This window comes from Ostrinia nubilalis, chromosome 15 (genome assembly GCF_963855985.1).
Source record: "Ostrinia nubilalis chromosome 15, ilOstNubi1.1, whole genome shotgun sequence".
Taxonomy (NCBI): Eukaryota; Metazoa; Arthropoda; class Insecta; order Lepidoptera; family Crambidae; genus Ostrinia; species Ostrinia nubilalis.
The window spans coordinates 12430334-12457760 of NC_087102.1; the positions used below are offsets into that span (position 1 = coordinate 12430334).

General features: G+C 36.3%; 1 protein-coding gene across 1 annotated transcript in view; it reads right to left on the reverse strand.

Annotated features, from left to right (window-relative positions):
* Nucleotides 1-27427, reverse strand: part of LOC135079005 (neuropeptide CCHamide-1 receptor) — a 280696-nt gene that overhangs the window by 93605 nt on the left and 159664 nt on the right. The window contains exon 3 of the mRNA XM_063973623.1: nt 26573-26799. Coding sequence (XP_063829693.1) covers nt 26573-26799 — 227 coding nt within the window. The remainder of the gene's footprint in view (nt 1-26572; nt 26800-27427) is intronic.

The window sequence follows — 27427 nt, forward strand, 5'->3', positions numbered from 1 at the left end:
TCAGGCTAAATACAGTGTTACCTTAATGCAGTTGTGATAGGGTCGATTTTTCAACAAAATCTATTGTTCTGTTGACTATACAATTGTGAAACTCAAATCGTCTAATACCAGTAAAATCTCTTTTCTTTCGTAAAAATAGCCGATATTTTTGTTGCTTTGTTTTGACGTGGGAACTTGTTACTACACGTAATAAAAGTTATATAAAACTAGCGCCCTTAACACCTTACGATTTGTTGAATCGTGCTTGTGTCCTGCAGGCATTAGAAGCATTAACAATACCTGTTAACCTTGAGAAATATCTAGTGTCTACTATTGCTAAAAACATTTTAATAAAATGTGGTTTAATTTCAGCCCTACTTTACTGAAAGTTACTTACTTAAATCTGAATTAAATATTGTAAATCTTTGTTAAAAAGGAACTGCTCAAATGATTCTAATCTTAAGCTTTTCGTACATTAGTATAATACAAATCAGTAGATACTTAACTATTTTATAGAAAAGAACATTTTAGCGCGCTTAAAAAATGCTTTTCGATAAATCCTGAAAATAATTCAGGGGTCGACGATAATATCACATTTAACGCAAACGTTTGTCTGCCACATCGTGAAGTGTAAATCGTCCATGCCAGAAAATAGTGAGTAGGGATCCGTGTTAATATAAGTGCCAGTTATGTTAGTCTGGATAGAGTGGTATTTTTATACTTTGAAGAGTTAGGTTTTTGCGAGATTCTGGTATAATTTTACACGTTTGAATGAAAACTAAAATTTTCCAATATTATACAAAATATTTTAGCTGTACACAATATTTTAATCTTCTTAATGGCTTTATTTGTTATGCATAAAAAAATGTATAACTCTACCATTATCTATTTTACAGAAGGTAATTCACAAAATTAAAATCTAAAATGTTTGGATAAGTAATGTCCATAAATCTAACCGATTATTTTAATCATAATAATGGATACCTATCTTTCATTTCATTTTTGTTAGGTTTTCAGGGATTCACAAAAAATGATTTTTCGTGAAAAATAAACTAGACCTTGTCAATTTTAAAAAGTCATTTATATTTAAATTTTACAAGGCTTACTAAAAATAATCAAAAAACTCCATAAATTGAACTATAAAAAATATTCATAACTACTTAAATCGAAATCGAAAAGCGTGGACTTTCATAAAACCCGCACGCGACCACTTCAGAAACTTTGCGGTGCATGTGACCGTCCTCAACTGTCTGAGTTACGATAATTCCTTATCCGATACTGACCACTCGAGGGATATCGGGGCTTCTGACGTCATAAAATAAGCCTTAAGGTTCAATGGCCTGGTGGGAAAACGACACTAAACTACTAGAGTACAGTCAACAGAATATTATATTGCAAAATAACACCTACATACATGTTCTTCTGATTTATTTCGTTGCGGGTAAAATTAAATGACAGTTTAACTTTCCCCCGGGACAAACTTGACCTTCACTGGTTGGGTTTTATTGGCGGTCAAGCTGTAGATCCTGGCTACACAGGAGTTGCAGCGGTGGGAACGAGAGGTGGGAATAGTCCCGTAACTACATAAGATAACTAGCTGACCCGGCGAATTACGTACTGCCTATGGTATATTAGGATTTTAAAGGTAAATTATTTGTTCAAATCATTTCAGCCACAGGACGTTCACTGCTGAACATAGGCCTCCCCCAATGACTTTCACATCGCACGGTTAGTAGCGGCCTGCATCCAGCGCCTTCCTGCTACCTTTATCAGGTCGTCGGTCCACCTTGTGGGTGGACGTCACACGCTGCGTTTTCCGGTACGCTGGCATAGCCCGACGGATTAGCAAGCTGAAGTGGCAATGGGCAGGGCACATAGTACGCAGAACTGACGGCCGATGGGGCAGCAAGGTTCTGGAATGGAGGCCGTACCGGAAAACGCGTATTCAATACAAACACTTAAATCTTTCCTCTAAATAATTATTTGGTATTAGTGTAGACGAGATACAGGGATAAGCTTGATTTGCTGTCAGTCTTTACTCGTATTAAAAGAACACACACTAGGTATTCTTCTATCGAGAGTAAAGTATTAATCATCAATTAAGTACTAAGAAAGAAAGATAAAAGATATGCTACACAACACAATTATTTACTAAGGACTACACATTTGTAGGAAAAGATTTATTAATTTACCGTCACTTAACGTACCTTTCTAAGCTTATTCCTAGGTAATGGTCTATGATTAATGTACTATTTGATAACAATCCACCATTGATTTACGCACCATTTGAAACCAAGCATTCATAAAGTATGTATAATCGTACCTCAAGGTCAAAAGGTAACATTCAATAAAACGAAAATATACGGGATCTTATTAAGCCTTATTAGGCCATGTAAAACAACGGCATGTTAAGGTAATACTGCATCGTATGTGGTTTGTAATAAGTGTTGTTTTTGAACAAAAACGTATATATTCTGTCGACTGTACAATATGGTATCGTAGCAGTCGCTCAAATGGACTATAATTCTTATTTAACTGACATAAGGCCATTTCCTGACAGAGTAAAGCTGGTATTGTGGCCTTTCAGTGATATTTTTCGATATTTTCCATAAATATTTCTTAGATAATATCAGCATAATGGTGCCTACGCCAAAATATAGGTAAGTGTAGGGGTTTTTTTATTTGCAACATGGCACCGTTCAAAAAAGACATTTCAACAACGGAGGAGTATTTTAGAAGTATTCGAATTTCAATTCGCATACAAAATGGAGTAAATAATACGAATGCCTATACGATTGGCACAGATTTGTGTATAAATTGAATTGGAATGCCAAATTGGATTCTAATGCTCCTTGCGTAAAAACGGTTACTTACTGATCATATCCAAAATGAGACACATAAAGCTAATATTTTACCTGATTGTTTCGAAATTATAATGAGAGTAAAAAGTTGACTGTACAATTTTTAGCCACTTGAGTTCCATTATTCACTAATCTTCCTTTCTTAAATGTAAATCGCGCCAGTGTTTGTAACAAAACGCCTCCAAAACGGCTTCATCGATTCTTATGAAAAAAGGTTTGAAAATAAGATGTGAACTATTTTTTTTTCATACCCCTAGGTGCAACTCAACATTTGCTGGGTCAGCTAGAAAAATATGAAAGTTTCATAAATATTTTCGGTTGAAGTAGAACACACAGAAGATATTAGCCAAAAATTTAATCAACTTTTTAATCAAGTATTGTCTGAAGTTCTCTGTGCCAGCAACAAGACAAAGGTGAATTCTTTCGTGTTTTATTTTTCTTTCGTCTGTCCGAGGAAAATTGGTTCAGCTGTGTGTTTACTTTACTATCACTCGCTTTTGTTTGCGATCGAATGTGTCGAGCGATACCGAGGTAGCCCCGAGGTAGAGTTTTATTGTTTTAACTTAAGGCGATTAGTGTCCTCAATCCGCGTGAAATGGTCATTTTGTAAAGCCTACTCCTCTTTTACTGCTGGACAGAAATAGTTGAAAAAAATATATGTTATACAACAGTTCAAGGACTACATTTGACACGTTTGAATTTTTCCTACGTCTCTTTGTTGTGGATTAAAAAAATAAATACGGGACATCGATTTTTTACTTCAATTCCCTACTCCTCCCAAACGGCTATGTTAATTTTAAAGATTTTTGCACAAATAGATTAAGAATTCTTTAATCTTTAAATGACACGTTGCGTTTTTCAATCGAACATTACTTTCATTCATAAATTTTACTTTTGATAAATTCCGAACGTTTTGCTGTTGAGGGGGCCTTCGCGGGGTGCGGGCGGCAGTCGGCCGCTGGCCTTCAGACGGGGAGGTTGTGTTACTCGCTGCAAACTGACATTAGCGATCAAAATGAATTTTTTCTTTGGCTGAGTTGCACCACCTGACGTGACCTAACTTTGACCGTAGCTTTGGCGATAACCGGTTTTTTTTTGTATGGAGTTTGACAGATATTTGACTTTTGTCAAATTTAAAATAAGATGGTGCAACCCAGCCTTTGTTTGACAATATATTTTATGTCAGAGTTGTTCATAGAGTACGTTCAGTCAGACGATACGATTGAATTAAGGCATGCTTGGACGCTATTATCTACCTAAATAGAATCTATTAGTGTAAAAAAATCGACTCCAAAACAAACTGCACTAGATAAGTAAAAGTAGAAAATATATTCCGTTATTTATTTACTAGGTCAAATTTATACCATGATTTATATTTCGGTGGCAGCACTGGCAGCCTACGGTTTGGTAATTTATGTTTTGGAGTTGGTTTTAATTTTTAGTGAACATTAATTTATTTCATGCTTTTGTTGTTGTTGACCCTGTTGTTGCTACTGAAAGTCGACATTGAGACCATATTTTTTATGTTAAGTGCTGTTATCTATACATATGAAAAAAAGGGTCTTGACAGACAGACGGACGAATAACAGAGTAATCCTTTAAGGGTTAAATAATTAGTTGTTTCCTTTTGAGGTTCGGAAGCCAAAAATATATGCGCGTTGACTTAGGAATCTGATCTGTTTTTTCGTTGGTTACTATGAACCTTATTTTTATAGTTATTTTATGATTTTTGAATGCATCGAAACTTTTAAATGGAGAATAAAATTGGCCTATTGACAGTCTCCGTATGGGAAATATTTTGTCAAAATGACAATTTTATTCTTGAGATAAAAGCTCAGATAAAAGATTATAAGTATGCAATAATACGTAATTCAAAGTCTTTATTTCGCGCATATACCGACATAAATAACGACATCATTGAGTTTATGAAAATGCCTCGAAAAAATGGTTCGATGAAATATGCGGCCATGAGAGCTTTGAAAATGAATGCAGTGATAAGTATCTATCTAACATTCCTTCACTAATTTGGAACGTGTCTTTTTCTATTATATACCTAGATTCTGTCCTTACGCAATTTATCTGACTAAAAGCTTGTTACGAGATTTAGGTAAGTTCTTGTAGATGTACCTATTATTTACCTATCCGTGTTTTTTTTAGATTTACTTTAAAATTAAGTTACGTTATGAATGTATTTTTGTTTACACAAGTAAATCTCGCGACGAGCTTTTAGTCATATAAATTGAGTAATATCTTATGATAGAATCTTTATTTTTTATTCTATTCTTTTTAGAGCATACAAAACCTTGTTTTTTAAAGAATGTTTTTCTTTTAATTTTAATTTAAGCATTTTAGTATTTATGATGCGGAATTTACTACGGCGTAGTAGCATCGTTTTTCTCTAATGTAGCTCGTAATAATTCGAAGAATTCTTATGGCCACATTCCAGCTCCATCATCAGACCCTGTTTACATATAGAATTGAAGTAGGTACTCGTGATTTGTAAAGTAGTTTACCGTAACTTTACATAGTTAGTACCCTAATGTAAATAAATAAATACAAATCAAACGAGTCTCAACTCGATGGAGTCGTTTTATTCCAGAGTTCCTATGGGGTCACTGACTTTCCAGCTCTATCATCAGATCAGCTCCATGTCATCATAATATTGCATTGTCATCCGAATTGCATGTGTATCCGAAATTTTAACTCAATCGGTTGTCGTCAGGAAATGGGTCTAACTAATTCATAGTTTACACACAACATAAATTGTAAGATTTGTAAGCTAAATAAAATAAAATAAAAAATATTATCCCATACAAAATGTTCATGGATTTGTAATTTTTGTTAAATATAAATACCTTTCTATACGGTGCGCTAGTTTAGAACATTTCGGGCCATCACTTGCGCCTGTGTTGAATGACATCGACATCAAGGTTCATCAATTCAAGTTTAAAATAATAGGCAGTAATGTATGAAGAAAGAGCTTCTATTCTGTACCTACCTATGCCCGTGTAATTTTGATCGGTGTCAAATCGGAGTTTTCGTGCGGGGTGCGCGGGTGTTGTGCGAAGCGTGAAGGTCAAACGCTCAAGGTCATTGAGGACTCTAATCGCCTTAAAACCGCTTTGAAAGGATGGCGTTGTTAATCGTCTTGAGCTCAATCGGCCGAAGGTTCGATTATCGATGTTTCATGAAAAGTTTTCTTACCTCTGTGCTCTGTTAAGGAGACTAACTTGTAGATTGTTTCACTAATTATTACTATGATTGTTTAGAAGCTCTCAATCACAAGAGCAAGGTTTAAAAATGAGAAAACTCTTCAAAAAGATGCTGTCAAAGGTGATTGAGTTTCTTGCGCTGCTTCTCAGCACTGGCCCATATTATTGTTGTTGAAGCAGTGCTAGGGTTAATGCAGAAAATGTATTTGGACATATTAAAGTGCCCTTTAAAACCTACAGAAGATAAATGTTTTTTAATGCAAAACAAAGCAGTTATTTGACCGCAATCACACCTGATGTATTTTAGGATGGTAGGTACATAAATTGAAATTAATTCTATAAATTTTGTGAATTCACATTATACCAGAAATTCAATGAATTGATTATACCGAGTGATAATGCAATCATTAGAGTGAATTAATCATTTGTAAATGACGCGCAGCGAATGTATTCGAAGCATGTTCTGGGGTTGATTTCATTAGTATTCCATTATTCAAAATAGACATCGATTGTTTGTTTCGAATTAAAACAGATACGGAATACGGCTATTACGAGTATCTATCGAACTTTTAAATAATTTTTAAATAAACAACTTGAAAAATGTTGCCTAAGGCGGGACTCAAAACTTCAATAAAATCTATCGTAGTGTTGAGTGAAAAAGATAAAACAGGTCCTTGATTATTGTCCGCAATAGTTTGTTTGTCTTTTATAAATAAAATTTTTCTTTTTCACGTGAAAGCCTATTTAGTTATAGCAATTTTGAATTCAGTAGTTTGGGAACCCAACTGGCGGACCCAAAGAGTCCATCCCCATAAAACACGTACGTGTTTATTTTATACTTTGATATAATATTCTCCGTGTAAATATAGAACATTATTTTTTATTACGGATACGTAAACAAACATTGGCAAATATTGAAACTTCCATGCATGCTCAAATTGGATATTGGCTGGTGAAACCTCAGTTTTAATTTAAACCTGTTGATTTACTCAAGTACAGTTTTAAAATTCCAAAACTTCTGTATGTTAGATTTAATTTATAAAATGCTAGCTTTTGCCCGCGGCTTAACTCGCGTGAAATTAGTTTGTCACATGTCGTCATAAATTATAGCCTATGTGTTATTCTGGGTTATAAACAATAATACTGTAAAGTTTCGTCAAAATCCGTTCAGTAGTTTTTGCGTGAAAGAGTAACAAACATCCAGTCATCCAACTTTCGCATTTATGATATTAGTAGGATATTAGTAGGATATTTCTGTTCGTAATTCACACTGCCTCACTTAACACCTATTACTAGGAATGTTTATCAATTAGAAAGATACAATTTTAGGGTTTCAGGAAACATAAATTCAATCTTACCACGTGTACAAACAAAATATAACTCTAATTGATGTTGAAGTGCAATAAAATTACCGATTACCACAAACCACGTCAAGGGCAAACTACGAATTTACAAATGAGTTACTTACAGAAGGATCTCTTAGAAAATATAACTGGTAAGCTGGGCCCTACTTTCTGGCACAGAGAGCCCCAAAAATCCCCCTAGCTACTGGTAATGCAATGTCTTGCAGCATTATTCTGATGATTCATCATCATCATCATCAACAGCCCTTTACAGTCCACTGCAGGACTATGAGCCTCCTCCACCATAGTGAAGGGTTTTGCCATAATCCCCACGCTTGGCAGGCGGGTTGGAGATCGCAGTTAGAAAGATTGATGTTTTTCAGAGAGCGCTGCTGCCCGTTCTCTGTTTGATGTGTAGGCCCTAAGTCGCCTCTTACGACACCTGCGGGAAGAGTAGGGGTTGGTGACAAATGTATTCTACACTGCCGTCACCACACGGGTCAATTCTGACGATTATTAGACCTAATCACTTTAGCCCACACTCGGCCTCGTCGGCACGCGCACCGAAGATCGCTAAACGGCTAGAGTACCTTCTGTACTCGCCACTCTGCCCGGTGAAGCTGGAAAAACTCTTCAAGCTACCAGCGCGCGTCCCGTCAAAAAAAAAGAACCACAACAACAAAACGAGAATGTCAGAAAGAGAAACTTGGATTTTTTTGCATGTGTGCAAGAACAAATCTAGTAATTTCAGAACTTAATGTTCAGAATTAATGAATCAACTTTGATATGAATTGTGAATTTAGATAAACATAGCAGATACACCGCCTTAATAATAAGTTAATAACAATCCAAATTCCTCTTTTTCAGGCATATTCAGTTCACAAATTGTACAGATCATATTATTATTACCTTTGAATATTTCCAGTCAGACATCCGAAATGAATACGTTATAAGATACAAACAATCTTTTGAATACAAAACTATAAATAGTAGTTCTACAAAAGCAGCGATATTACTGTATTCATCTCAATTATGCCATCAACAAGAAGTTATTTTCATTTCCACTATCTCAAATTGTTCGCGTTGCTTACAATGTTTCCGCAGTTAAATATTTGAATATCTATTTCAATATTGAAATAACAGAGTTTGTGCGAGAATAGAAAATTTAAAGTGTTTTAATGAAATTTCGCCGCACGCCTGAGATATTTTAGTTTGAATTGTTAATGAAAGATATCGTTGAGAGAATTATAGAGATTGAAGTTTAGTATAGTAGTAGGTCGAAGGTCTAGTTGTATAACTGAGATGTCTGTTGAGCTGATATCGTTTGCTTTGAAAACCTAATCTTAGTCCCATCCTAGGTCGGTCGGGTCTGAGTCTAGGTTACAGGGGTCGTAATTTTTCAAGTCAAAATCGCAGACCAAAAATAAATTCCTTTTTATAGAGACTAAGCTTTCCGCCTGTGTGGAATTTTGTCTGACACAGAAAAAGTTTATCGCGCGCGTCCCTGTTTCAAAAACCGAGATAAAAACCTATCCTATGTCCTTTCCCGGGACTCAACTAGGTATCTCTTTATGCCAAATTTCTTAAAAATCGGTTCAGTGGTTTAGGCGTGAAAGCGACACAGACAGACAGACAGAGTTACTGTTGCATTTATAATATTAGTATAGATTAGGTACCTACTGTTACCGATAAAGAATTTCGGTTTCGTCATCCTACCAGCGCTTCAACAAAACATTTGGGAAACGCTGAGAAAAACTGCTGCAGTAAATTTGCTTGAGTTTACCAAGATAATGAAAGAAGACATTAAAGCACTACTACAGCTTCAAGTATCATAGTTTATGAACTTTAAACTCTAACACTTTTACGGAACTATAAAATGTCTTGAAATACATCCACCCTTACGAATTCTGTATCTACCTCACTATACGAATCACAATAGAGTATTCTCTACTGCGTCATAGCCCTACAAATAACTCACAACAAATAGACATTTTATTCGTTCCATAGGGACAACATCAATCAGAATATTCCCATGATTCGAGGAACCCTAAAACACCTAAAAATTTACTGCGTACGCCATCCTACGAGACGTCGGATTCTCTACGATATTTCCATTTCAACGAAAATTTGATCGATTGATTAATTGATCAATGCTTTATTAACACGAAGTATTACAAAAAATAATGATCACAAAGACTTTATTTATCGATGAAATGTCACTCTCGACGAATTAAGTAAGCATCGGTAAGTAGGATTTGAATCGGTACATCAGGGAATTAAACTTTCATAATAAGAAGAAATGAAAATCGATCATTTGACTCTCGAGATGTCCTAAGGAACCCCAAGATACATAAAAAGACTCCGGGTGGATGTCTCCATCCATCTCCTTATCTCAATAGTTTACAGAATGTCCTTTTGCCGAAATGCTTTGTTCCCAAAGGCCGTGGCTTGTCCGGAAGCGAGGAAACAAAATGGAGCGCCCAGATTGAAGTGACCTGAATCTTTTGTGGAACAAATGACAACCAGCCAATTGGACTATCAATATAGATCTACTGGCCCTTAGAATCTTTGCTATTGGACAGAGTTGATAGATATGTATATTGAGCACAGCGGCTCCCGTGGCAAACGCGTGGCCTAAATCTTTTGTGAAATAAATGTCAAACTATCGAACCCTTCCCCGATATTTATGCCAAAAACTTTATTCAACATAGAGATTAGAATACCTACTACGAGTTGTTTACTGAAAGTGTCTTATTTACATATTTATAGTTTTCTTGTCAAAATATCGAGATGAAAAGCATTGCGTCTTCATGAAAAAGTTGATATTTACGCAGCTTACGAAATTAAATGTACACAATTTAAATTGTGTTTTCTTTATCTAGTTTGCATAAATTCAAAAGAAAGAAATCGCTGTTCCAGCTCCTAGAGTCACCTTTATTATTGTTATCGTCGCTGTGTTACAATACTAGGAGACCCCAATGATAGGTATATTTTGAAGGGTCTAAATCTTGGCCTTACAGTATATCACTAAGGAATTCCCAGAATTATAGCGGGAACTACTGATTTAGCTTCAATTTAGAGATAAGATTCATGACTACCTACTGTATAGGTAGCAACTTTTTATCGACAAATTAATATCCTCGAACATAAAGATTTTATTAAATTTGATTAATCACCGCTCATGGCACGCGCTGGCTTAAACATGGAGTGCAGGTGCGGTTTTGTTCCCCAGTCGATGAAGCACCTGATATTGTCGTGCCCTGAGTGCCCAAGCAACTGCACTCAGGAGGATTTGATGAGTGCTACTGACAACGCCACTCTTGTGGCGGAGTTTTGGGCTGACACTGTGTAGGTTTGTTGTCGACACGAAAAGAAGAAGATCACCGCTCATACTAAAACTATCTCCTCTACCAGGCAGGTAGACTCAAATGTTCAGGTTTGCGTATGTAAACAAGTTAACGTATACATACGCGTGCTCGGTAATATCTGAAGAATACATTACTGTTGTTTACATGCTTAATGAGTATTTCTAGAAGGTTCGACTAACAAACGTGTGTTTACACAGACCTTGTTGGCAAGGTAGGGGTTAATATACAGTGTAGGTAAGATGCAGGTTAACAAAACGTTAAACGGTTAACTTGGATTAGTATCATGTACCTATTACACCCGTATTCACAAACATTACTATGAGATCTCACAATGCGGGTGGACGCATAGGGTGGCACACGAACCAATCAACGCTGTGCGTTCGATTTGCTGCTTCACTTAGGCAAGCATCATTTGTGAATACGGGCGTTATTAATTTGACCTAAGTTTGAAGAGAGAAATAAAAGCTGAACGTCTTCATTTATAATGTTTTTACATGTTAGGGCCCGTTCCCAAGGCAATCCAGTTTTGTATGTTCCATGTAGCGTGAGACGTCCACCCGCAAGGTGGACCGACGACATCATATAGGTAGCAGGAAAGCGCTGGACGCAGGCCGCTACCAACCGGGTAACATGGAAAGCATTGGGGGAGGCCTATGTTCAGCAGTGGACGTCCTATGGCTGAGATGATGATGATGATGTTTCATGTAATGCAGTAGGCCTACCCCGTAAAACTGAACTATCATGAGTGAAAATTCGAACGGATCGGTTTTTTGCGGGACACAGCAAACAGGATGTTAAAACACGTATAGTACTACTAAACGGGATCCTGCAAAAAACACGTTGGTAATGCTGTTTTTTATGTGAGTGGACTTTTCGAGAAAAAATAGTTGAGTGTTAATATTTTTTTCAACCTATCTACATGAAAGTTGAAGCCTCCCAAGACACAAGTAGAAAAAAAAGACCGTGAATTCTCATACATAAACAACATAGAACAAGTCGTAAAGAAACAATTCTTAAGACAAGTCGTATCAACACAACACGACAATAAGCCTTTGTACAAAATACTAGAATTGCTACAACAGTAGTAACCTACTCGTCTACTTCTTAAATAATTTTACTTTGCCAAGTTTAGCTATTCTTGTATTCTTAGAACAGCACAAGTACCTATACTACTACGAGTACTATACAGGGTTATATTTTTGTTACACCCTACTATACGGTCTAATCCACTTTGGTCACCTAAATGTCACTTGGAGTCCACTTCGATCACCTGGGTGATCAAATCTAGGTGATCAAATTGGAATAGACCACAGTACCTATTTTATTTTATTTATGACTAAGTAAAGTATATTATTATGTCCATAAATAAATTTTATATACCTATAAACAAATAGATTGTCTTTTTGTTTTGTGACTATCGAAAGCAGACAGACGTATGTGTTATTGACTGTGACTATCCAATGACATGCCCATTGTACCATAAAAATTGACAAAAGAAAGCAATGGATTAGATATCGAGGGTTACCCTGATTTGATACAAGAGATCTATAAATTTATCGTATTTTACTCGACCAAAAAAGAAGATTAAAGTGCGTGAGATCTACAGGATGATTTTGTAAACAGTGTCTTAAATTTAGAAGCGACTCAGATCAGTAACTTAAGTAATCGATTTACGCAATAAAAACATTTATTTTTTCATATTTATTTTTGTCCGCTGCGCGCGGTTTCAAAATTGGCGCACGTGGATAATTTACTTTGTTCATAGAAAAATACGTACACACAGTTTACTGTAAAGCTTAATAGACATAATGAATAATGATGGGTAAAAATAATCCTATCCTTTAAATCTTAAAATATGGACACCGCGAATTAGATTTTTAAAATAAGCTGTATTGTTAAATTATTCTATAGAGATATTCTTTATTATTGTATTATAGAGATATTCTATAGAGTAGAGCTTAATAAAAAAATTGGATACTGTTTACAAAGCCACCCTGTATTCGTATTTTACTCGTGCGAAAAAGACGCGTGGTCAGAAATTGCTGGAAAGACAAAAAACGGGATTCTCGCCAAATTGCGAACTGAATTTTGAGATCGCTGAGACAGTTCAATCTCTTTTTAGTAGACTTTTGTCAAGTTCTTACAGTACTACCAAATTCAATTGTTTCATACACTAACGATCTTTTTTTAGACTTACTCAAAAACCATTCTAAATGTCACTTTAAAAATGGTTCAAAATTATATATGCGGGCCTAGGATGTGCGCCATGATAAACTTTAATCGCATTTTATCGATTTTATGCATTTTGATTTGTCGTCTAAAATCATCGATATGATTTTATCACGATGCGTATCCTAGCCCGGCAGGATGATATCGAATCAATCTAATTATGGCTTCAGTCTCAATGACGAACCGAAATTAAAAACAAAAACCTTGTAGTTGTACGCTATTTGCATGCCAGTTGTGGTGATTTGTGCGAACTATTTTTATAGTCCAGTCAATGAATGCGTTAACGACGGTGTAGAGAGAAATCCGTGGAACACAATTTCTGACCTCGGGACTTTATTTGGCCTAGTTAGGTGGTGAACATAGCAAAAGTCCCCACCCTTAGCCCTTGAGCCGGCTGGGAGAGGGGGGTTTAAAGGTACCACTTTTCGGTTTTTCGCTTAATCCTTGGAAACTATGCGTTCTAGTGACATGACTACTATGAACCAAAAAAAGCTTATTCAATTTGCTACAGGCGAGACCGTAAAGTTTTTCTATATCTTGTATAGTTTTTGCAGCATCTGCTCTAGAAGGTCTGTAAAATTGGAAATTTAATTTTTGTCTTACATGTTCCTATCAGGAGAAAATCGACTAAATCAACATTGAGCAAACACTATAGACATGCGAGAGCATGTTAAGCCTAGTTCCAGGGAGGGGACTGCACCGTGCGTATATTTATACGAACCAATTGGAGCCACTTTTGACTCCTCATCATACAAAAACTCCTGTGCATTAACTCTTCAAATTTGGCTCATGTATTGAGACTTGCAAGATATATATCAGCTTTAAATTTCATAAATATACCTCAAACGGTTATTTAGGTATTGGCGTTCAAAAATCGACATTTAGAACACTAAAATCTATCTATCACCTGTGAAATGTTAAAATTTACTGGTTTTTTATTTGTTCCTTTGTATTTACATAACTACCTTTCTGGATGCCAAATTTGAACCTTCGAGGTCATCTGGAAGTGGTTAGAATTTGGTATATAGGTCAGACATGTAGATTTTTGGACGTCAATACCTAAAGAACCGTTTGAGGCATATTTATGAAATTTGAAGCTGATGTATATCTTGCAAGTCTCAACACATGAGCCAAATTTGAACTGTTAATGCACAGTAGTTTTTGAGTGATGAGGAGTCAATAGTGGCTCAAAGTGGTTCGTCTAAATATACGCACGGTGCAGTCCCCTCCCTGTAACTAGGCTTAACATGCTCCCGCGTGTCTAGAATGATTGCTCAATGTTGATTTAGTCGATTTTCTCCTGATGGGAACATGTAAGACAAAAATTAAATTTCCAATATTACAGACCTTCTAGAGCAGATGCCGCGAAAACTATACAATTTATCAAAAAAGTTGACTATCTCACCTGTAGCAAATTGAATATGCTTTTTTTGGTTCATAGTAGTCATGTCACTAGGACGCATAGTTTCCGAGGATTAAGCGAAAAACCGAAAAGTGGCACCTTTAAACCCCCCTCTCCCCGCCGGCTCAAGGGCTAAGGACGGGGACTTTTGCTATGTTCACCTCCTAACTAGTCTAAATAAAGTCCTGAAGTCAGAAATTGTGTTCTACAGTTTTCCATCTATAATGCTTTATTGACTGGACTATTATATTGACATCTGCTGTACCGCTTATCAAGCAAATAAATTGATTTTGATTTGATTTTATTTGATTTGTCTTCTAAGCTGTAAGCTGTTTAAAAACTGTAACGTAAACTGGTCTTGCTATAAGGCCATGTCATCCACACAACCACGTTGTAAGTTCAAAATTCAGTATAAGCGACTCTACCGCCACTGAGCTGCAAATAACTGGAACAACTAACCTTTGAAATCTGGGATAGTAAGCACTCAAAGCTCAGCCAGAGCCAAATCAAAGTTGTTTCAGATGCAAACTAAGAAGCACTTGCCATGCCATGCGTTTTTGAAACGTAAGAGCTTGTTCACACGTAGATGAATCGTGTTATTTTACGAATCATTTTTTTTTCACGATTCGTTATTTTTTTTGACGGGAGCAATGATTTTTAAATACCCATGTTCACACGCTTCACGAATCTTGAAAAATGACGAATACGGATTCGTCTTTTTAAAATCATGATTCGTTAAAAATCACGTGTCGGCTTTTGATAATCACGAATCGTGTTTTATGGCGGATCCACTGAACTCAATCGCGAAACAAATGTGAACATCAATTCGGATATTATTTTGACGAATCGTGAAAAAACACCGTGTCCGTGACTTCCACTCGGCATAGCATAATGCTGAGTGGAGTCCCATTGCGATGGGCATCGCTGTTGCGACAGGGTAGCACAATTCACTTTTTATTTCCTTGTAATATTTATGTCCTATTTCTGTATTTTTTTCCGTATACACCTTCTTTTTGTCCTCAACTAATACGTGATGTTCATCGTAATAAATACAAATACAAATAATTTATTGAATTTAAAACATACATTAACATTTACACTTGTATACCTTAACTAATACAGAAACAAAAAATAAACGGTGAACATTTTTGCTGACTACCGTCAATAATACCGTCAATAAATCTTTCTTTCTTTCTTTTTTCTTTCTTTCTATTCAATGTGAACATCTATCCATCGAGACGTATCGTGTTTTTAACGAATCGTCAAAGACGTATCCCGTATGAATGCGCCCTAACACAAGCAACAGAAGGTTGTGTGTGTGTTCTGTATATAACTCAGTGCCGGTGTTAGGAGAGTGTGGGCGGTGCGAAGGAAAATTAACTTGCTTGTAAGAAAGTTACGACCGTATTCACAAACATTACTTTGAGGTCTCACAGTGCGCGGTCTGGGAGTAATTTCCTTAAACCGTGCATTTTACGTGTTCGCAGTGATACGTGGACATGGACGGGACTATTCCCACCTCTCGTTCCCACCGCTGCAACTCTTGTGTAGCCAGGATCTACAGCTTGACCGCCAATAAAAACCCAACCAGTGAAGGTCAAGTTTCTCCCGTGGGGGAAAGTTAAACTGTCATTGGACCCGCAACGAAATAATTCAGAAGAAAATAGGAGAAGTTCGAAGGTTCAACTTCCCTCCATTGCAAAGCAGATGACCGGTGACAAACAGAGGCTTAGTAACCTTTAAGAAAAGTCGTTTAAACCTTTAAGAAAATTACGCATCAAGGACAATAAATGAAGATGTTAAAACGCCGTTTCTAATGATTTGCATGCCAGCATATAAAAGGAAGTCACGCCGCGGGATTGCGTTCAATACGCGACCCACTTTGATCTGGAATTGCTTGCTAAATTAGAACCGCATCGGTCTCGCAAGCGGCCTTTATATTACTACGAGTGCACTCGCGCTAAGGAAGCTGTATAAAGGTAATTAAGAGGACATGATGAAGGTTTCAGGGTTCTGTAAGTTTTATAAAGACGATCGTGGATCTTTCTGTCTATTTGTCGCAGACCACTTTGATCTGGAATTGCTTGAAGCTAAATTAGTACCGCATCGATCTCGCACGCGGCCTTTATATCGCTATGAGTGCACTCGCGCTAAGGAAGCTGTATAAAGGTAATTAAGAGGATTTAATTAAAGTTTAGGGGACTGTATAAGTTTTATAAATTTGACGATCATGGGTATTTCTGTATGTTTGTCGTAGAACATTTTCTCGATAACTGGACTGAAAGAAATATTCGTAAAAGGAATGGGAAAAGGCCAAAAGTAACAACCACCTACTATAGGTATTGGAATTAAGACAAGATTTAATGTAAGATAAGGTCTAGATCTGTAAGTATTAATCATTCAATTACCTCATAATAAAGTAACTTTTAATGATAACGTGAAAGAACAAACAATACGTCAATTTGTCTTATTATTCTTAGCCATTTTATTTCCTCAATTTTTGCCGCAATTTCATGAAATAATTTTCCCAATATAAACAGCAGCCTCCGAAGTATCGAATTATCCCTTCCTTCGTTTTTATCTCACTAGCTTGCCACATCGACGCCTTTGATAGATTATTTCTATTAGGCTCTCGTGAAAGTGGCCAACGAGTTTTTGGCCACTCGGGAATAGTGGATCAAATAACTTTCCGTGACATCTTTATCTTCTGTGATTTATTAATCCAAAGTCACGATAAAACAATAACGAGATTCCAGTAAATGTTAATATTTTGTGTTTTCTAAACAAATTGCTTTTATGAAACCTAACTAGGTACTTGGAAGAGGCCTATGTTCAGCAGTGGAAGTCCTTTGGCTGAAATGATTATGATGATGAACAGGTAAATAAATACATCATGTATTTATAGTCAGTATCCGAGACTGCATGTTAAAAATCCGCCATAATTTTTCCGATAGAAAATAGGGGGTAAGAAACTAGAGAAAATTTAATTAAAAGTATGGAACTCCTAACCTTGGTTGGTGCTTGGTATTCGGTAGTGAACACGAAATTATCGTAGTTACCGGATCTATTTTGTACCTAACTATTAAACTAACTTCAGTACCTACAACATTTTAGTGGAGTTTACATCCCTTTTCATAGTGCTTAATTTCAATAACGTAAGTACAATTACTAACTTCGAGTTTGGCTGTTCTATCTTTGTTTTTAATAAAGAAAGCTTAGAATTAAATAAGTACTGAGACATGTTTCGTAGAATATACTAACTTAATTGTGTTCTTGTTTCTAGGGAAGCAGGAAAACTTTTGCTTTCTTATAACTTGACAACGCACTTTTTATGAACACACTTCGCCTAAAGGGCTCTTTTGAAAATATTATACTTATTTAGTTTATTGTCGTTGCCTTTATTTAAAAAAGCGAGCTTTAAGACCATCCTTATATTCTAAGAAACATTAATGTGACAAATCATCTATGTGTCTACATATTTTCACACATAAAAGGTAGTTAATAAATATGTATAGGGTCTAGCGGCCGCCCGCGACTTCGTACGCGTGGATCCCGTTTTACCCCCTTAAGGGTGGAGTTTCGTGAAATCCTTTCTTAACCGATGCTTACGTCATAACATCTACCTGCATGCCAAATTTCAGCCCGATCCGTCCAGTGGTTTGGGCTGTGCGTTGATAGATCACTATTATGTCAGTCAGTCAGTCAGTCAGTTTTTATAAAATACGTACATATATTTAGATAGTTAGCACCCGTACGAAGTAATGTTTGTGAATACGGGCGTAATTAATCTTATCCTTCAAAATTTTGGGACATAAAGCAACACGAATTCTCATTGGCTAAACGTATACACCCAATTATCTTCTAGATAACTATTAAAACTTCCTTGCAAAATAAAAAGAAGTTCTAATGTTAATGAAACTCATAAATGTACGCATTTGTTTATTTTAGTAGTAATAAAAGGATTATTAGAGCGTAGCGACCACCTTTATTAGGAACATCCAGTTATAGGCCTCTGGAGAGTTTTCAGCAGGCTTAATAGGTTAATTAATTATGAAACGGAGGAATGTGGGTTTGGTACGCTTTGATCAGTGTTTTTAAAATAAATAAAGTATTGAAAATACGAGTATTAAAAATTTGAGGATTTTCCTCGATTTCCCTAGGATCCCATCATCAGATCCTGACTTGGTGACAATGGGACTACCTCAGAGGTTTTCCCTATCGAACAAAAAAAAATTGCAAAATCGGTCCACAACTGACGGAGTAATCGGTGAACATATCCAAAAAAAATACATACAATCGAACATAGAACCTTCTTTTTTGAAGTCGGTTAAAAAGAAGCAACTTTTAAATATAAAAATGCAATCAGCCAAGGACTGGAATTCGCTGCCAGTTGTCTCTCGTCTCTCCCCGAGGTCTCTTCAACCGGGCCTCAAGGCAAGAATGCATAGGTACTTACTGGGCAGGTATATACTACCGTAGACTGCTTCTCACTTAACTTTAGGTTAGGTGTGATTGCCTGCCTGCCTTGCTGTTCTTAAAAAGTGAAGTCCCAAGATAGAAAATCTAAATATTATACTCAAAGGTCACTCACCTTTGAGTGACTGACTGACTAACATAGTGATCTATCAACGCACAGCCCAACAAACCACTCGACGGATCGGGATGAAATTTGGAATGTTATGACGTAGGCATCTGGTAAGAATGGATTTTACGAAACTCCACCCGTAAGGGGGTAAAACGGGATCCACGCGTACGAAGTCGTGGGCGGCCGCTAGTAAAATAATATGACAATAGAAAAAGAACATGATTTTGCCAAAGGAGCCGAGATTTCAGTTCGCTCACTCCATAATTCTCCGCGTTTCACCCGAGCCTTTTCCATACAAATTGATATTCGCAGATAAATTATTTTCGTAGGAACATTATTACCGGAAAGATTAATGGTTGCTGGCACAATGCATCGCACAATCGGTCTACCGGGAAACGTTAAGTTATCGACCAATTATTCGTAGTATTTGTGTGGGTCGAAGAATTGGTAATTCTACTCAAAGTAGCATTAGTAACGCTTTAGAGGATTGCATTTTTTAAATACAGGGTGGAATTTTGTAATGCCTCCTGGAGGGAAAGTACTCTTAATACTGTAGATAGAAAATACTCAAAGAAAATATTTCTTTATTTTGGAAAAGATAACTGCATTCCCTGTATATATTTTTTTAATCATAAGTTGTAAAATATGAGATATGAAGGAGAATAGAATAATGAGAGAGATAAACAATAGTTTAGATAAATAATATTAAAACCTCGGACAGACGGACATGACGAAACTATAGTAAACTATCTGTACTATATATACGCACCCTACTTAAGTATGCGTTGTTTACAACAACTTTCACAAGAGTGTGACGACAAGGAAGTAGCTCGTGTCATTAGGGAAGACTTCTTTGTAGACGATTTAATCACAGGCCACGACGATCCTCAATCATTAATAAAGATATGCGAAAAAACATCTAAAGTATTGCAATCAGGTTGTTTTCCACTTCGAAAATGGACCTTAAGTAGTGACATAACGCAACAATGTTCAAAGGAACTTTCGATTGGTGAACTAATTCAAAACAAAACGTTAGGATTGGGCTGGTTAAATTCTACTGATGAATTATATTTTGCGTCTAAAATCGATATGAAAGAAAATACAGTACTTACTAAACGTCGTATGTTAGCCACTATAGCTCAAATTTATGACCCGCTAGGTTTATTAGCTCCAGCTATTATCATTGCCAAAATATTAATTCAAAAGCTGTGGCTTCTAAAAATAGATTGGGATGCGACCGTACCCGATGACGTCACACATACTTGGGTTAACTTCATAGATTCTTTGCAATGTCTCGGTGATTTACGTATCCCTCGATTCGTAAGGAGTGTTCACACTCAACACACCGAGTTACATATTTTCACAGACGCATCTCAAGATGCTTATGGGGCGTGTGCATACGTACGTACATTAGACGGTTCAGATGTAATTGTAAAATTACTTTGCGCAAAAAGTAAAGTAGCACCCCTCAAAGCTATAACTATACCTAAACTTGAGCTTTGTGGTGCTTACATAGGGGCAAAACTTTATGAAAAAAATTATTGAATCACTTTCATTAAAATTCAATAAAGTATATTTTTAGTCAGACTCCACCATCGTTTTGGGCTGGCTTCGTATGTCTCCTCATTTACTTAAAACGTTTGTACAAAACCGAGTTACTGAAATAAACGAGTTAACTGGTGGCATGCCGTGGTTGCATGTAAATGGCAAAGATAACCCGGCAGACTTAGTATCTAGAGGCCTTAACTTGGGATTGCTTAAAGATTCTAAACTTTGGTGGAACGGACCCGATTTTTTGAGTAAATATGATTTCATTAATTCAAATATTTCCGATTATAATGATAATTTAATAAATAATATTAGCCTGCCCGAACTTAATTTAAAGAAATTAAGTTATTTTTCTCATAAAATGCCACATTTAATAGATTTCAATCGATTTTCATCAGTTACTAAATTAATTCGCACCGTTGCTTATGTACTCCGCTTTATAAACAAGATGCGCTTGCGAGCGAAGGAACGCCATAGTGAAAAAACAAGTTCCTTGTCAGTCGACGAGCTAAATCGATCAGAGCGCGTCGTCTGTAAACTTGCACAGTTACAGTCGTTTCCTCATGTTTACGAGTGCCTAAGGAACGGAGTGTCAGTTGATAAGTGTGACAAGGATGAGAGGAAACGTGTGTTAGGACTAAATGTGTTCCTAGATGAAGCTGGACTAATTCGAATCAGAGGAAGATTAGGTAATTCTTCAAGTTTTGAATACGATAAAAAACATCCAATTCTACTGTGCAGTAATAATCGTTACACTATGTTGCTTTTTAGGGACGCACATGTGAAATTAATGCACGCAGGCCCACTTCTACTAATATCACACATGCGTGAATGTTACTGGCCTCTCAAAGCAAGGAATTTGGCAAGAAAAATCGTTAGTGAATGTGTGATTTGCACCAGAAACAAAGGTAAAACTTTATCACCTATTATGGGGAATTTACCTAGTGCTCGCGTAGAACCTGGATACCCCTTCATACGTTGTGGTGTAGATTATGCTGGGCCAGTGATGATATTAAACAGAAAAGGAAGAGGGTCTAGATTAATAAAAGGTTACATTTGTTTATTCATATGTTTTATTACTCGTGCTATACATTTGGAGCTCGTTAGTAGTCTTTCTTCAAATGATTACATATTAGCCTTTAAACGTTTCATATCTCGACGTGGGAAACCGGTAGATATGTTTTCAGATAACGGGAAAAATTTCGTAGGAGCAGAAAAAGAACTTTCTATATTTTTAGATGACAATTTTGAACAAATTTCAAATTTTGCCACGCACAATAGTATCAAGTTCCATAGAATACCTGCTTATGCAAGTCATTTTGGAGGTCTCTGGGAAGCGGGGGTGAAGTCTTGTAAGTTTCACCTTAAACGTGTTGTAGGAAACGCTAATTTAACTTATGAGGAGTTTAGCACGGCATTAGTTCAAATCGAGGCCGTCCTGAACTCCCGCCCCATGTCACCTCTGTCCTCAGATCCAAACGACCTTCTACCATTGACCCCTGCTCATTTCCTCATCGGCCGACCGCTGACTGCGACTGGTTCACGAGACCTGAGCTGTGAGCCAACCAGCAGCCTGACACGCTATCGCCGAGTAGAACAACTGCGACAACATTTTTGGAAGCGATGGGCAACCGAGTACATCTCTGAGCTGCAGCTGAGAACTAAGTGGAAACAGCATGCTGAAGACATCAAGCTTCACAGCCTTGTGCTTATCAAAGAAGATCACTTGCCACCTCTGAAGTGGAGGCTGGGACGAGTCATACGTCTGTTCCCAGGCAAAGACGGCGTATCTCGTGTGGCTGACATACGCACAGCAGCTGGCGTAGTCCAACGCGCCTTCTCCAAGATCTGCCCACTGCCAGTGCAGCCCATTGAAGATGACAACCGATCCTGAATAAGTTCCCATTTTGGAAGTGATACTCCCAAGGCCGGGGGTATGTTAACACTAACGCCATCCAGCGGCAACTGGAGGAGAAACGACACGTCACAGATTAGCAAGACATACATCGACCGGTGCCGCACAGTTCTTCGGTACTCCGATAGATGGCGCTGTCCTCCATGTATAAAACGCGATGACATAAATTTCGTCTACTTCACTTCATTACTTCACTTGTTAAATTTCATTCGATTACCATTGTAAACGTCAAATAAACGTTATAGTCTAAATTCAAATATAAAATTATTCATTTGAGTACGAGTACTATCTATCCCAGCTGAACCTGATCTGCTAGTCTGAGGCGCAAACATTGGTCCTTCGAGCCGGATCTCTCGAACAATTCCAGTACAGATTTCCATCATTTTTCAGGATATTAATAAAGAATATAAGATTTTAACTAAAATAAAGAAACACGGGTCTCAACGCGCCTTTTTTATATAAGTTACATAATGTTACAAATAGATATAAAAATGTTTCTCTATTTTAAAAGAAAATGTCTTTAAAACTCACGATTTGACTGCTGAAGACACGCAGTTGTATATTAATTGTTATGTTACTATGTACTTTACTTATGAGCAGTACTTATATTATTATTGTGTTCTAAGTAGTTAAGTTCAGAATTCCGTTGACATCTTGAGACAGGTGACTGTTGTTATTAGTTAATTATTTTGAGAAACTTTGGAAACTAGTGCCAAGTTTCGTGAAATTAACAACTTATATTAAATTTAAGTTGTGTACTATTACAGACGTAATACAGTTTAAAATTAGTTCGGATTCCATTACTCTAGGAATTAATGCCTAGTGCTCATTAATAACACAACCTCCTTCCGGAATAGAACCTACTGTTTCAACAAGTATCTACAAGTACTAAAGTTTTCGTTGAAAATATACCAAATTTTCATAATGAAATTAAAATTGTACCTTGAATAGTCCCTTTAGTTTATGAAGTATTTACTTAATAATTCATCATAATCCATTACCCTTTGTATTAGTCTACATTTTTCACTATCCCAATTTAAAAGCTTTCAGTTTAACCCTAAAATATACATCAACATTTTCAGGGCTTTTAGGATATTTGGTAAATCCTGAAATAATTTTACTCTACTCCTGTTAAAACCCATTTCATGTTGATAAAATAAAAATAACATTTAAGTACTCTTTGCCATTTATCGATGAAATAAAACGGTATTGATAAATTCCCGACGGAACCCTTAAAACGGTTGGGTATTGAAATACACTGGTCATCACAAAAATCCTCCCTCCCGCGACAAGCACTTTCAAACGTATGCATCCCCACTTCCCACCAATATTGGCACCATTTAAAAGCCTAGTTCTAAACTTCATTTCATTAAAGCAAAGGTTTTTACCCCAAAAATGTGTCTGTAGAAGAATCCAGAGTCACTTCTTCAAAAACTAGGTATAGTCTATCCAATATAGCTTGATTAGAATGACAGCTGCCATCAAAAGTAACGACATAACTTTGTAGTAGCGATCAATGAGAGCTAAATATTGGCGGACAAGAAATAATTCACGTCTGACCTACAAACAATATTTTCGACGACAGTGCTTCCAATAAAAATGTTAATTTCGTGTAAATGCAGCGTTAAATTACACCAATAAGTAGTAATTCGAAATTATAAAAATCAAGCTAGAGTATTAACGACGTCTCTACAAGGTTATCTCGAGTTACAAAAATGTTAGTGTTGGGACATATCGACAAATGTCATATTAAATTAAAACTATTTTTTTAACGTATTTAACAAAAAAAAAATTCTTACTATTTTTTAACATATTTAAGTCAAGTTATACGTTTTTCTAAATGTTCACTATTAAAAACCAAAAAACATTTCATTCTTAAATAATCAAACATCGGAAATCAATCACCGGTAATTTTTTGGGTATTCATAGCACCGTTGCTCTAGAAGAGATGCCCACCGCCCTCTAGCGAGAGGAAAAACCCACTAAAGAACACTTATGATAATGACTACGACTTAGGTTGTACACCCTTGACATGAATTTTAAATTTTACTGTCTTTAAATTTAAATTATAATTGTCATTTCTATGAATAAAGATATGAAGAAAAATTGGGTGCATTTTTTTATATCATTTTTTCGAAAACTTATCGATACATCTATGTGAACCGTACGAAACATACCCAGCACTAGTCACATTCGTTTGACAGCTGTCATTCTAATCAAGCTATATTGGATAGACTATAGTTACGCTTGAGCCAACTTTTATGGCTATAAAACTGTTAAGTTGGGATTAATCGCTATCCATCTGTTAAAGAGGACACGTGAAAACATTATTTGGTTTTATAACCATAAAAATTGGTCTAATTGATCCCAGAGGTGAGCCCAAAGTGAGGTATTTTTTCAAGTAAATAACAATAAATGTATTGTACCTATATTATTATGTTAATAGTTTATTAAGAAATTAAATGTGTTTTTCTTTAAGGATATTGGGCTTTCAAATTACACCAATATTGTTGGGGCATCATGATTGTGTCAGTAGAAACGAGTTTCCTATAAAACGTAGGGGGACGATTTTTGTGACGACCAGTATATTTGTGCTTCATTTTCTTTTAATTTTGTTTTTACCTGGTCATTTAGAAAGTCTTCATCATCACACATACAATCTAGGTACAAAATTTTACTTGTTCTATCTACATAAGTTTCCACAGTGTTGTATTATTGTTGTTGTCCTACCCTGTCGTACCGTAAAGAAAATACTAACTTAATCTTGATTTTCCATTCACAAAAATGTACATTATAAGTTTTGATGACATCAGACATGTAATAAAACTTACAATAACTTACCAGACCGAAATAATCATCAAATAAAAACATGGGCAAACTAAAATATTATGTTCGTAATAAAACAAAAGAGTTTTACATTTCTGCGAACGTTACAACTTAATGACTCCAATTACAAAGTTTAATTAGGTAGGCTTGTTAATAATTAACATTGCGGCATCGTTTATTTCAATTAGGAAATACTACGAAATCTTAGCTTCATTCTTACGCAAACAATAAAAAATATTTCAAACGTACGAAAGAAACCTTTGAGCTTTGGTTGTTTACTTGTTATTTTCAGGATTTCTCAAGGACACATCCTAAAATAGTACAATTGAATTTGATAATTTTCAAGATGCTTACTTAATGTGTAACAAAAATATGTCACAGTCTAGAAACACTTGTATGCAAAGTAGGACTACCCCTTTGGACAATCTTTGGACAATTTCACATAGCGCCAGCCAGCCCCAAAGTGTTATGGATGCTAGCTCTAAAACGGATATACTACTTATATCCTTTTTTTTAAATACATACATATTATACATAGTAACACCCAGACCCGTCACAGAAATTAAAATTCATCATTTCAATTTCTCCCCGACCGGGAATCGAACCCGGGACCTCTCGGCATAGTAGTCCGTTCTGAACCTCTACACCAAACGGCCGACAAACCCCTACTCTACCTATTCTTCTAGTGGATATCGTAAGAGGCGACTTAGAAAGAAACATACAAACATCAGGCCTTCTCAACCCGTCTAGCCAGAGTTTGAAGTAGGCCAAATCACTACTATTCTATCACTAATAATACTTGTGTCATTGTAATGTTTGTGATGAGAAAATAAATACTATTTATATTAAAAAAAAATCCTCCATTTGCCTCTGGTAAATTGAAGTCAGTCGTATTCCTATCGGTGGAAACTAAATAACGTGATGAAATAGATTTGAGGCAACAATAGCCCAATGGTGTCAGTGTCAACTGCCGATTCTAAACTTGCTGAAGATCAGTACTCTGTTCAACCCTGGCCTCTGGCCACTTGGCTCTGGTGATCCTACCCGTAACACAAGCACGTGAAACGTAAATTCAAATTCAAATTGTGTTTATTGTGAAATCACAGGTACATAAGTCAGGTCATTAAATTTGTATGATAGATCAGCTGTGTTCCGCCGCATGGGCATACAATAATGGTAAGATACAATTGATAGGTAGTAAAAATCTATGACACAATAAATGATACAATTCAAATACAAGTCAATTATTAATAATTATATTATACATGAGACTTAATAAAAGCGTTTAAAGAATAAGGACTTACCAGTAGCATGCAGCTTCCTCAACGGGTCTACGATAGCGAAGTATCTGTCAGCTGACAGTGCTGTCAGCGTGAACACCGACACTCCGATGCTGACGTCTTTAGCAGCTTCGGAGACACGGCAGACGGTGTCACCCCATGGCCAGGATTCCACGGTGTAGACGATGGAAGTGAAGGGCACGCATGTAATGATGACCAGGAGATCTGCTAGAGCCAGGGAGAGGATGTATCTGAGGACAAGAAATTTGTTATTAGTGACAAATTTTTCTTGATGGCATATACTTAGCCTATGTCCAGCAGTAGACATTTATAAGGAGCAGCTTAGAATCTTACCGTTTCAGCATAATTGATCATTGTAAATAAATGAGAATTGGATAAAATACACAATGGTGGACAGACGACCTCATAAAGTAGCAGAAAGGCACTGGATGTAGGCCACTACCAACCGGACAATCTGACAGTCATTGAGGGAGCCTGATATACATATATGTATAGCCTGAGCCTATAACTGAAATGATGATGATGATGATCTATGTTCAGTAGTAGACATCTAGAAGCTTAAGAAGCAGCTGAATTGGCCATGTTACTAATTGAGAATTGGACGAAACAGTAAGCCTCATTGAAATTAAACAAAATAATTACATACAATTATTTCCAAAAAGATCTTACTATGTAGAAAGTTGAAATTAAATTCTGAAGCATTGTTATTCTCCCATTAATCTTGTGCCAAAAGGACAATGACCAAAAGTGGTCCAAATGTCCACCACTAGTGAGACCTATATTGGATTATAGTCCATTAAATAGAGATTAACTTCCAGTATAGGACGAAAAAAAAATAAGCTGTCAGTAAAAAGTTAT